Source organism: Olea europaea, unplaced genomic scaffold (assembly GCF_002742605.1).
Source record: "Olea europaea var. sylvestris unplaced genomic scaffold, O_europaea_v1 scaffold1867, whole genome shotgun sequence".
Taxonomy (NCBI): domain Eukaryota; kingdom Viridiplantae; phylum Streptophyta; class Magnoliopsida; order Lamiales; family Oleaceae; genus Olea; species Olea europaea.
This window is the reverse complement of record NW_019236460.1, coordinates 12,614-25,076: the sequence shown is the minus strand read 5'-3', so window position 1 is coordinate 25,076 and position 12,463 is coordinate 12,614. Positions and strand designations below refer to the sequence as shown.

The 12,463-nt window shown below is 33.6% G+C and overlaps 1 protein-coding gene and 1 long non-coding RNA gene across 2 annotated transcripts; both read right to left on the bottom strand.

Moving 5' to 3' along the window:
* Positions 1 to 1,178: 1,178 nt before the first annotated feature.
* On the bottom strand, positions 1,179 to 7,869 carry LOC111378756 (polyadenylate-binding protein RBP45-like). The gene is made up of 8 exons (XM_023001992.1): positions 7,744 to 7,869; positions 7,346 to 7,656; positions 6,403 to 6,877; positions 2,582 to 2,637; positions 2,362 to 2,492; positions 2,177 to 2,273; positions 1,956 to 2,099; positions 1,179 to 1,507 (listed from the first exon to the last, which is right to left on the bottom strand). Exons 2-8 carry the CDS (start codon positions 7,643 to 7,645, stop codon positions 1,505 to 1,507), a joined length of 1,206 nt encoding a protein of 401 aa, XP_022857760.1. The 5' UTR covers positions 7,646 to 7,656; positions 7,744 to 7,869; the 3' UTR covers positions 1,179 to 1,504.
* Positions 7,870 to 10,371: 2,502 nt separating this feature from the next.
* On the bottom strand, positions 10,372 to 12,457 carry LOC111378754. Its single transcript, XR_002699909.1, has 3 exons — positions 11,728 to 12,457; positions 11,315 to 11,628; positions 10,372 to 10,678 (listed from the first exon to the last, which is right to left on the bottom strand). It is a non-coding gene; the product is annotated as an uncharacterized LOC111378754 (long non-coding RNA).
* Positions 12,458 to 12,463: the final 6 nt, after the last annotated feature.

Below are 12,463 nucleotides of genomic sequence, written 5' to 3'. Positions count from 1 at the left end.
GTGATCAATGAAAAATGAACAAATATAATACTTTTTTGGGTTGAAAATTAAATCAGTCAACACACATTTAATTGATAATTTTCATACAAATAAATTCTAAGTAATTTGATTGCTTGAAATTTATTTTCTTTCCATACAATCTAGATAGCCACGATAAAAATAAAATAAATAAATAATAAAGCACATAAGCTACGTCATTCGTGCTCCCATCTTTCTCGCTAGTGATCATAAATTAACATGCCTCGATGAATATGTGCCCGAACCCTGTACACATCGCTCATTATAGCAATCAAAATCACCCTTAATCATACAAATAAATTCTAAGTAATTTGATTGCTTGAAATTTATTTTCTTTCCATACAATCTAGATAGCCACGATAAAAATAAAATAAATAAATAATAAAGCACATAAGCTACGTCATTCGTGCTCCCATCTTTCTCGCTAGTGATCATAAATTAACATGCCTCGATGAATATGTGCCCGAACCCTGTACACATCGCTCATTATAGCAATCAAAATCACCCTTAATATTTACGAAATTTGTACATTTTTTTATATTTTGAGAGGAATAAGAACATCTTATAAGAGACTTCTATAATATATTTTGCAATTTAGAGAGTAAAAATTTTAAATACTAATCTCAATACATATATTTATTATTTTTTCCTATCTTTAATTTTCACCGATTTCCCCCAAATTGTTATATCATCTCTCTATTTTCTTTGTATATAGTATCTAGTAGGATCTAACATATGAAGTATTGATAATTTAAATAATTTAAATGCACTTAATTATAAGAGACGCACTCCATTTTAACATATTAATTTGAATGATCTCTTGAAACATACTTTTAAAAATTGATTTTTCAAAGAGAAGCTTCAATCACTATTAACAATCACTTGAAAAAAACTAAGAAAATAACATAAAAATCGAGTTTTAATTGAGTGAACTAGCCAAAGCCTCGTAGTTTTACATATCATTGCATTAAAACTCGAATGGTGATTCATAACCACTTGTCCTCACAATCCGAATTGAGAGTATAGAATCTGTTTTTAGTTTTTGTTCTTGCAACAGAGAAATCTGAAAAAACTACTTTAATCAGCTTCTTCTGGAAATTCTTCCAGTCGGACTAAACACTATCTAAAATTATCTAAGTCAGTCCAAAAACAACTTCATAATCAGAAGCAACTTTTGAAATTTTAACTCTCGTCAAACAAGCCCTATAACCATCGTCCGAAGCCACGGAGCATTCCCGGTTTTGTATAAGGGTCAACCTTGAAGTGCACAAGGTAATATGCAATCAAAATTCAATACTCAAAAACCTTCGAAAGCTAAAACTGGAAAAAATAAACAGAATCCACAGTAATATGGAAGAACACGTATCGTCTAGTACAGAAACCAAACTCAGTAAAATTATCAACCAGTTTGTATAAATCGATGAAGCTAAACATGGACACATCCAAGGTAATTCGCACAGCTCCAAGAATTCATACGCTCAGCAGATCACTGAAAAAATTACAACATGTAATCAGAATCCTCCAGCACAATGACATTAAAAGAGCGAAGAAACAAGGCAAAAGTGATCCATTCACTACTTATGAGCAAAGAATTCAATCCAGAAACAAGATATCAGTGTCAAATATGCTAGGGACAAACGGTCACACTTTCTACCAGCAAAAATAAAATAAAATCATATCCACCCTTCGTTTAAGAAAAGAATATATAGCTTCTCAGGAGATCAAGCCACCACTAAGCCAATGAAAATCTCAATCCTGCCCAGTGCCCACGGAAACTACAGGTATCAGAATTTACCACAGGGAGTAATCACGTTCATTTGAATTAACCACGATTTTAGATATCATGTTGATATTTTAATCTATCGATTTGTATGTGACAAATCAAGTGATTGTAAACACTGCGTAGAGAACAAAGTAAAATAGTGATGGAAGAATACCTGCTGTGGCTGTTGATAATTTGCATATCCTGCGCCTCCATAGTACATGTTTGGATCTTGAGGTGGAGCATAGCTACCGTATGCTTCGTACCCCCCTTGTGTGTAACCATAATATGAACCACCACCCAATTGGGTCTGATCCGACTGAGACAAAATTGAAATCAGAATTCAAGTTACACAAACGGTAAGCTAGAACTACAAAGTATAGTTATGACCCAAACCTGTCTGTTTGAAGGACTACGTCCCCATGAAAGGCGAATACTTTGCCCACCTAATTGGGTACCATTCAAGCTTGATAGAGCTTGTTCAGCAGATGGCCTGGAGCACAACATGGCAAAGAATAAATATACAGTCAAACCACAAAACTTGCAAGACTATATTACACCACAGGCAAGTGCATGCTTACCGATTAGCAAACTGGACAAACCCACAACGCTTTCCTAATGGTATTTTTACATGGACCAGTTCACCATACGGGGAAAAGACTTGCTTCAAATGGTCGTCCGTAACATTGGGGTCTAGACCACCAACAAATATCTGCACTTGTGACATGAATTAAAAGGTCACTACTATAAAGGTGAGAAAATATATATTCAAATATTAAAAAAAAAAAAAAAACTACGCACTGTGGTGTTACTCGGGTCACTGTCGCCCTGATTTCCTTGAATATTCTGGAAGGAAGCTGCAAATGATATATGAATATGAAGAAGGCTGGAATAAACAATAATGATATCTCTAAGGAATCGATAAGAAACCACACGCCAGATAGAACCCTAATAGCGATGTGAAAGCACCAATTGTTGTATATGTATCTGGTCACCTTAGCCAGGGGGCATCGCATTTCACAGAAGTAAATGATCAGTGCCGACATCCCCACCAAAAAAAAAATTAAAAAAATGAGGAACTTTGATCAGCAAGCATAAGGTAGTGTCACCTACCTCAGAAAAGGAAAATGGTCCAAAATCCTCTTGTTACATGTGCATAATAAAAACATACATTTTAATAAATTCTCTCAACCAAGAAAGAAATGTGACCGCTTTAAAATCACAACAGAGCAAGAATGTCAAAGAATTTAATAGAGAAAGTGCTGACCTCGAATATGATTGAACAATAACATGGAGGACAACATTGCATAGTCGAATTGTATTGCACGTCTAAGATTTCAATAACCACCAAAGCCAAATATCCTATAATATTGCAAGCATGCAAACCATACACCATAAGTCTCTTCTTCATTTTTTTCCTTTCTTTTTTATTTTATTTTATTACTTTTTTTTCTGTGACAGCGTATAAGGCCTCTAGTGATGTTCTCCAAAAATGCACTCCTATAGCAACAGATTCTTTTCACCTTAGATTACTGGATACAACATACGGACATGACACCATTGCCTGAAATTATGCTCCCACCATGGTCCAAAAAGGTGTAGAGGATCACAAAATTCATGATATCTAATTAATAAGACACTTGCATAGGGCTCCCAACAGCAGCTATTATGACTGCACCAGTGTAAAATGACAGTGGCACATGTTAATTGACATTTTTATAATATATAAAGAGATCCATATATTTATCAATTCCATTGCATTTATGGACCAAGACATTATTTCTTATGGGATAAGTATCAGCAAAATTAATTGTTCCTGTCTGGGAAGAATTTGAAGATTGTACTTCAAAACGTTCAAGACAACTTTCACATTTTCTCCTAAAGAAATGACATTGAATTTTCTTTATACATGCATTGATTAAATTAGAAACATAACTATTTTCTATGCAAAATCTGGAGCCCCGTCCTTCATTATGGGCCACCAGCACAACCTTCAGTACCTTGAAAAGAGAGTCTCGTCAAAGTTTCCAGTGTCAAGTAGTCAGAAATATGTCCTTAGACATATTATATGTTCCCTCACTTGGAAAATTCTTAAGTTTTGAAAATGTCATGTGAATCAGCACTTTACTTCAGATTACCATGAACTCTTAGAATCACACCAATAGGCAACTGGCTGCATGAATCCGCTTTGTGATCAAACACGATCAAAGAAAATAGATGACAAGTTGACTTGGTGATTTGCCGACCCAAAATGAGATGTTCGTTACGGAGGAAGTCAACAAATTTTCTTTTGATCAAGAGCCAGAAGCAAAAAAGTATCTTTCTCGTGACCTTGAATAAATAAGAAGTCAAATCACAAAGCTGATTTCTCACTCATTCGGCTGTGGGCATGATTGAACAAGGCTGCAGTAACACAACAGAAGTGTTGATTTGCGTGACTATCAACATTATTTCTTTAGTAGTAGACAGCTTCCACTGTAGTCATTCTTGGTTCTTGGCTAAGACTGATAGTTCATTTATGTTGTTCTCATGGATTGTAGTATTGACTTCTCCCAATCCTCATGAGGCTATCAGGTTGTTTTTCTTTCATGTACAACACATAATTATGGGCTTTTTCCATCCCAATAGATGATGTTCAGACTAAGTCCTTGAGAAGGCCTTTTAATGTGGGATCATCCAGATCCAGATAGAGGATAGATGGAATAAAGGGTAGAGGAAGAGAAAAGGTATTAAGACAACTTTTGGCTACAAGCGCTTCTACAGTTCTTCTGTTATTAAGCCAACCAACAAGCCAATTGCACAAATGACTTGATAACTATGATAGTAGTGGAGAGCTCTCCTACTGATAGAAAACTGCTTTAGAAGGAGAAAAGGCAGTAAAATACTAAAGTATGAAAGCAAAGAGTAGATTTTTAGAAGCTTCAACTCATCCAGTGAAGAAAGGAAATGCTGGTCGCATGACTAGGACCACTTATTGCTTGCTCCCATACGATGGTTGAGGAGTTAGGCTATAGACGGAATTGTGTATTAGATATTAGGGAAGAGAAAATGCCGTTCAGCACAGGCTTTATAGAGCCTTTTATGAAGATGATCTTACTAGTGATGTGCTGGATAAACATCATGACAAGTTGTCCTGCCAAAGAATTAGTTCATTTGCATGTAGTTGGCTCCAATTAAGCAATCTCAGCAATACAAGTGCCCGGTGGAATGAGTTCCTTCTTTCCCTACTTGATTGCATTGCTGGTTTCATTAGCCAAAGGGATTAGATGAGGTTATCGCCCTTCCACCAGGAAACTGTACCCAGACACGGATGGGAAGGATTTATGAATGAATTGGAAAAGCCAACATAAAGGTTTTGTATTCGATTTTACTTTCATAGAGAGCAAGGGGAACTTGCAACAACTTCAGAACGTGCACCACCTAAACGACCAACAGGCAGAGAATGGAACTTGGGAGAGAAGCAAGATACGTCCGACTTATGTAGCACAATTTTTCCTAGAGGCTCCATGATTATTGACAAAGAATAGCTATTTAAACTGAATAGTATCAGATAAGAACTTAACTAACCACGTATTGCTAACCTAAAAGGCCACTTCTAATATTTGGAAATCATTCTAACAAGAAATCGGAATACTCTTAAGTTCTCAAACGTGTTAGAAAGCTGTAAAAGATCTTAATGTCAACACCTTAATAACACTTCCCCTTAAGCCCTAGATCAATATAGTTATATAATTGAAAAGAAAGCTTATCAAGTAATGAATATACTAAAAGAAATACTTATAAATTCGTTCAAGAAAACGTTTCTTTAAAAACTCTTACAGGCTATTAAAAAGAAGGCAAGAAAAGAAAGCTGCTTGACTTCGGGGAAATGCAAAACCAAAGCCACATCTCAAAACTGTCTATTGACTTCATAAATACAGTCATCTATGTCCATTCCAAAAGTTAAATTTTGAAGAGGTCTGCTAGAAAGGCTTTTGGAAATTAATAAAAAAATTCCATGAGGAAATTGATGAAACGGGCCCGCAGTAGTGGACTAACATCAACAAGAAAACTAGAGGCAATGGAACTCAATTTCCAAAGAAAATGAAATTTAATTTCATTGACTTGTAATTTAAAGAATACGGAACTGGAATTAAGTGAATCGCAGCATAAGAAACGCTACAAAGAAAAGATAAAAAGGAATCTTATCGCCAAAACAAGTTAACTGACCTAAAAGGAGGCCACGCATTAAAGGGGAATCATTTCAGCTGAAATCAGTTCCAGGCCCCCGTAAATGAGAGCCTCTTTGTTTCCTGCTGTGAGACAACATGAGTTTTATAAGTTTTTTTCACGTCTCAACAGAACCACAACGCCCAAGTTTAGAAAAAGTACTGGAAGGAAATGACTTGGTAAATTCTGGTTTATCTTCAAGACCATATCTACAAGACTGATAAAATTTAAAGGACGCCACAAATAAACTCCAGAAGCACATCAAGGACGGGGTAACAGCTTCACCAACCCGTGTTTTGGAATTTTCTACAGCATGCACCACACAGTTTGAAAATATAAAACAAGCAAATTGAAGAGGTGGATCAACATAAATTATTGCCTATGGATGTGGGAGGAACTACCGAAAAACATACCTTTCTGAGTAGTAGCAGTAGTCATTGGTGTTCTATTAGCAGCAGGGCCAATTCTCATGGGCCTAGTTGAACAGAGAACACCATTCATTTCGTTCATGGCCCGCTGTTGTTCACCCTCATCCCCAAATTTAACGAATCCATAACCCTTGGAACGTCCAGTGTTCCTATCAGTAACAACTTTTGCACCCTTGACTGATGAGTACATGCTAGAAAATGTCTCTTGTAAGAGATAATCTGTAACGTCAGGAGCTAAATCTCCAACAAATATAGTGTAGTCAGGAGTATCATCTGTGCGCCTTTGACCAGCGCCAGGAGAAGCCCAATTCAGTCGGAAAGTTTGCTCAGCATTTGGCATCAGCGCGCCATTGTAGGTTTGTAAAATATTTTCAGCAGCAGCATGAGTTCTGAATTCCAGAAACCCGTAATGCTCAGACTGACCAGTTTGCTTGTTACGGATTACCTTTGCAGATACGAGCTGGAGATAGAAGGCGACAGTTGGTGATCACAGAACAACAGATAAACCACAATAGATAAACAACTAAATTGTTTAAACAAGGGATAGAATATTAAAATTCATAACGCTAAATGTCAAATCACCCTGCTCCCACCCCAAAAAGGGAAAACTTTTTCCTCCTTGATTTTTGATGGTCAATTATATAACATGTAAAGAGTGTACGAAACAAAACAGTTTTCCATAGACAACGAAGTAAATATTTTTCTTGATTTACCAAAACTTTGCCAAATAAGATCCATTATTTATCCAAGTTATTCAATAAGGAAAATATTTTCTTTCCATTCATACAACTAAGAGTTAGAAAAGGATTCACAACAAACTGCATAAATTGATCAAAAAATTCCAACCTTGAGAAAAAAAATATATAAGAAACGCAAAATTCAGCCACACTTCATAAAATTATATGCCTTTTTATCAAAAAATATATACCTCGCCAGTATGGTAGAAGCAAGTGGTGAGATAATTCTCGTCCATCCAGTATTGAAGGTCCCCGATCCACAGCGACCGAAGCTCGTCGGATCCACCAGATGCCACTGCAGGAGCAGAAACGTTTGCTGGCGCGGCACCGTACTGCTGCTGCTGTTGGAATGGTAGTTGTTGCGCCCAGGGTTGAGGAGCTTGCGGCGGCATCATCATCCATTGCTGAGGCGGGTACTGGTGTTGCTGGTGCTGATGTTGCTGATCCATTGCCATTTGCGGCGGGACAGCTCCTCCGGGTTGTTGCATCATTGTAAACTAAACTGAAACCGAAACTGAAATTTCTCAACCCTAGTATAAAAATTGAGAAATTCGGTGAGGAAAATGAAAATTAAAGGAGAAAAAAATACGAGATCTAGCGAACCCTAATTCGATAGGGTTTGAAGAAATGGAAGGGAGAGAACCCGTCGAGGCGGAGGGGCCTTATACTTGGGAAATTGATAAGAGTCGCCGTGCTCTGCTTTTCGTAAATGCGACTTTGATTAATTGAGATGTGTCGACATTAATCTGATTGGTTTGTGCATTTCGATCCGACCGCAATGCTACATAAAATTACTAATAATTATTTTTTTAAAATTATTAAAATTATGTTTAAAATGTCACGTAATATGACTACTATAATCATTAACTATTATTTATTTCAAAAATAGTCGAGCATGTTCGATTTTCTTGAGAGATGAAAAAAGTTGCTTATTTTGCATACCTCCTTTTTTCAAAAAAAATTCAAAATATTTCCTCTTTTTAACGTAATTAATTTTTAACCTACTTAACAAAAGTACTTAACGAAAAACACGTCTTTATATTTATAAATAATTATGAATCATAATATCTATAATAATTAAAAATGGGTATTGACCAGAAACTTTTGAATACCAATTTTATCACAGCAATACCCTTAATTATGAATGCACCATAATGGTTAATACAACTCCATGAATTAATTATAATTCAACTTCATGTTGTATTCATTAAGTATAAAATGAAAAATATTAATCCTATTCTTTTATTTGAAGTATTTAAAATTACTTGTTAATCAAATTAAATTTTAATCACTTAAAAATCAACGCTCGTCTATCTATAATCACGTCAAATTACATTTGAATTGTAAAGGATGCACTTAGAATGTGAAGTAACGGTTACGTGAAAATAGAGAGGATTATTGCTGATTTTAAAGACCCAAAAATTAGGAGTTATTTTCATTAACATATTTGCAATTTCCATTCATATGTCTCCCTTAGGAATAAAATGAAAAATATTAATCCTATTCTTTTATTTGAAGTATTTAAAATTACTTGTTAATCAAATTAAATTTTAATCACTTAAAAATCAATGCTCGTCTATCTATAATCACGTCAAATTACATTTGAATTGTAAAGGATGCACTTAGAATGTGAAGTAACGGTTACGTGAAAATAGAGAGGATTATTGCTGATTTTAAAGACCCAAAAATTAGGAGTTATTTTCATTAACATATTTGCAATTTCCATTCATATGTCTCCCTTAGGAATTAGAAAGAAATCGGTAACATCTTCAAATTTATTTAAAAAATGAATTTTTTTTATTAGATATTAAAGAGGAGAATTTTTTCCAGAAACAAGTGATTAATGATAAATGCATTATAGTTTACTTTTATTAAGTTTTGAAGGTCTTTCTTCTTTAGAGAAAAATATGTTATTAAAATAACGAAATTTTCATTTTCGGTCATTGAATTGGTTTGGTCGCTAATATAATTCAACTTCGAAAGATACTTTGTAAATTATGTTTTTTGTAGTTTGTAAACTTATTTTAAAAAATTAAATTAATTAATAACTACTTTAAGTGTTTAATTGAATTTTTTTTGAAAAAAAAAATTAATTGTTCTAATATTAAATAAATTAAATCAATAAACTTTCATTTTTAGAGGAGTCTCTTTCTCAATAAATTTGAGGTTGACTAATTTCTTCCCAAATCTTTTTGTTGAAAATGAATAAAATAAAAAGGTGTTGTAATGTCTTATTATGTGAACTAATCGCATAATGTTTTCCTGAGATATACTATTATTTTAATTTCAACTATAAAAATAAAAAATAAAAAGACCATTTTGGCAACAAGCATTTGAAATCTAAAGGCCATTTGATTTGTGTTTCAGTTTCAATTTTGAATTTTGAGTACATTTTCAGTTTTTAATTTGAGGATCCTTTTTAATATTGTTAAAATACATTTAGTTTGTCATTTTGAAAACTTATTTCTCAAAAAAAGAAAAAATAATAATAAAAGATGTTTGATTTGAAATTTTGAAAAAATGTTTTATGACTTTTTATTCAATGAAATTTGATTATTCAATAAAAAATAGAAATATTTCGTGCTGATATATTATTAAGTAATATATACATTTTAAAGTTTATTAATCTTACAATATTTTTTTCTCACTACAAAAATAAAATAGAATAAATAATAAATTGAGTTCAAAATATAAACAAATAACAATAAAAATTCAAGAGAAAATAATTTTCAATATATATATAAAAGCTTTGCAATGACCATTAACAAGACGCAAAAAACAGTGCCTACTATTGGAATATATCTTCCTAAACATGTATTAACTCTCATGGGCAACCATATGTTCGCACTTTATCGCACAAATTTAATGCAAACAACAAAAGTTTTGTAAAAGCAAAAAATAAAAAGAAGAAAAGCGATGAGATGAGATGTCGACAAAAAAATTATCTACAAAGAAGAGTTATTGTAATCAAAATATTACATTTCATTTTATTCAACATTTTCACATTATATTCATGATTTTATCAAAAAAAAGTTATTCATTTATATTCATTTTAACAACTTTAATTATTCATTTTAACAACTGTAATTTTCCTNTCATGATTTTATCAAAAAAAAGTTATTCATTTATATTCATTTTAACAACTTTAATTATTCATTTTAACAACTGTAATTTTCCTTTAATAATATCAATTACTTTTAACTATTTTCCAAAACTCTATTGAAATTTCAAAAATATCACATATATCATTCATTCATTACATAAGATGTGCTTACAACTAGTTAATTCAAATACTCATTAAATATAATCCTCCTAACACACACCACTTCCATCTCCCACCATTTCCGAAGGCTTAGCTGTCATGTTACACAACCACTAAGGTCCATGGCGTCCCTCAATCATCACCTTCTCCATCGACTTCATATTTGAATTAAAACTTTCAGAGTTTCATGTTACAGCAAATTTTGCTTTGGACTTTATCTTCTCCTATGAAAGCAACACCTACTTGTCGAATTTCAAGTTCTCTGTATGTTTCAAACAAAAGGCTTACGATGGGTACTAATATTTTTGCATTGAGATCTAAGATTATCCACTATACCAGTTCCAGATACGAAGTTTCATACATGAAATGTGGTAATTTCATTACTAAAACTAAAATTTGTCCATTGTTTCCTGCTTGAATCACTACAACAAAAAGGACTTTTTAAGGCGTGTATTGAACGCCGTAAAAACACCTTTACGGTGTGCGGCCACACGTCGTAATTATAAAGCAATGCCGTAAAAAGTGTCCACTTTTTACGGCGTGCAATATACGCCGTTTACGAACACTGCTATTAGTTATTTGATTTTTTACGACGTGCTGCACACCGTAAATGCGAGTTTTTTTTTTTTTTTTTGATGGCATGTGCCTGCACGTCGTAAATGTGAGTTTATACTTTAAACGGCTTGTAGTCGCAGGTCATGAAAGGTGAACCTGTTAGCATTTACAGCGTGCTCTTGCACACCGTAAATCTTAATTTAATTTTTAAAAATCTTTTCATTTATTTGATTACCAGCACCTATAACAATTACACAAATCCAATTCTAACTCAACTAAGATAAAAAATAAAATATTTTTGAGTACAAGTTAGCATGATAAAAAACATTAATGACAAAATTACCTCACTGTAGGCCATATCATGCATTTGAAAAATGCAATATACAATGATAGAAGACAATAAACAATGATAGAAGACATTAAGGGCCAAATCTTTAGGAGGCTCCACTTGGAAGGTAGAAGCTCAGAATCCAAAACATCTATTTCTTCTGACTTGTTGGGGTCGTGAACTCTTCCAAAAGAGGGATAAAATTTGGACCATGTGTTGCAAGAAACGAGGAGAATTAGGAAGAGATGCATACTGGAAGCCAGCAAGAGATAACTGACGCAAACAAAGCAATGACTGATATTGCAAGACAGGTTAAAAAGTATGGAAACCTGCAATTTATTTTCACTATCAGAAATACTAAAACGAGTTTGCAATAAATAAACAGAGACTGAAAGAAATGAAAAAATATGCACTGCAGTATGGCTTACCTCCCGAAAAGAGATCCTTTAGAAAAGATGCGGGGATACTTCTCTGCAGGGTAAGATTATACAAGTTAGAAGTTTGATGGAAGAGCTTTTTTTCATTGAATAAAGATGATGAAGAAATTAAATGAAAGGGTGGGAAATAAAGAACTTGTATTGCTTTAGCTCCCACATCTGAATACTACTTAAAGTTCTTTTAGTCCATGTAATTAATGCCACCATTTGAACAGGGTGATTAAATGAGAAAACCAGCAGTAAAAACTAACAAGGTATCAGTTTAAGTAATCTCACCACAGAGACAGATAACCCATCCCTAATAAGAAGACCAAATTAACAACCAATAGTTATCAAAATAGGTGCTTCCATCTGTTATACAAACCTCTAACATAGCATCTAAAGACCAAGCCCCACGCCTCGCAAATTGTGTTTGTTCACGATATATTTACCAGCTTGCCTGTTATCTTCTACTTTTACACTTTAGTATGGAAAAATTCAAAACAAGCATTAAAAGGGTTGTCCATTCTATTTTGAAAGAGATACAGATACTATAGAGTCTATATACCAGTTTATATATTTTTTCATCTTCTATTAACCCCACCTTATCTTCTATAACAGATGGACGGCACATACCCAACACTTTCACCCTCTAGTCTTTCTGAAGCAGGTACCCTGAACATGCCCCAGCATTAAAAACAATACTTTTCAATTTTTATAATTTTTAAGTTTAAAAGGCGAAGAACAT

Coding starts and splice junctions, on each gene's coding strand:
- LOC111378756 (XM_023001992.1), bottom strand. CDS start 7,645: ATGATGCAACAACCCGGAGGAGCTGTCCCGCCGCAAATGGCAATGGAT. Junction 2,274..2,361: donor TTTGTCCAGTTTGCTAATCG/GTAAGCATGCAC, acceptor GTTGTGCTCCAG/GCCATCTGCTGAACAAGCTC. Junction 2,100..2,176: donor GTAGTCCTTCAAACAGACAG/GTTTGGGTCATA, acceptor ATTTTGTCTCAG/TCGGATCAGACCCAATTGGG.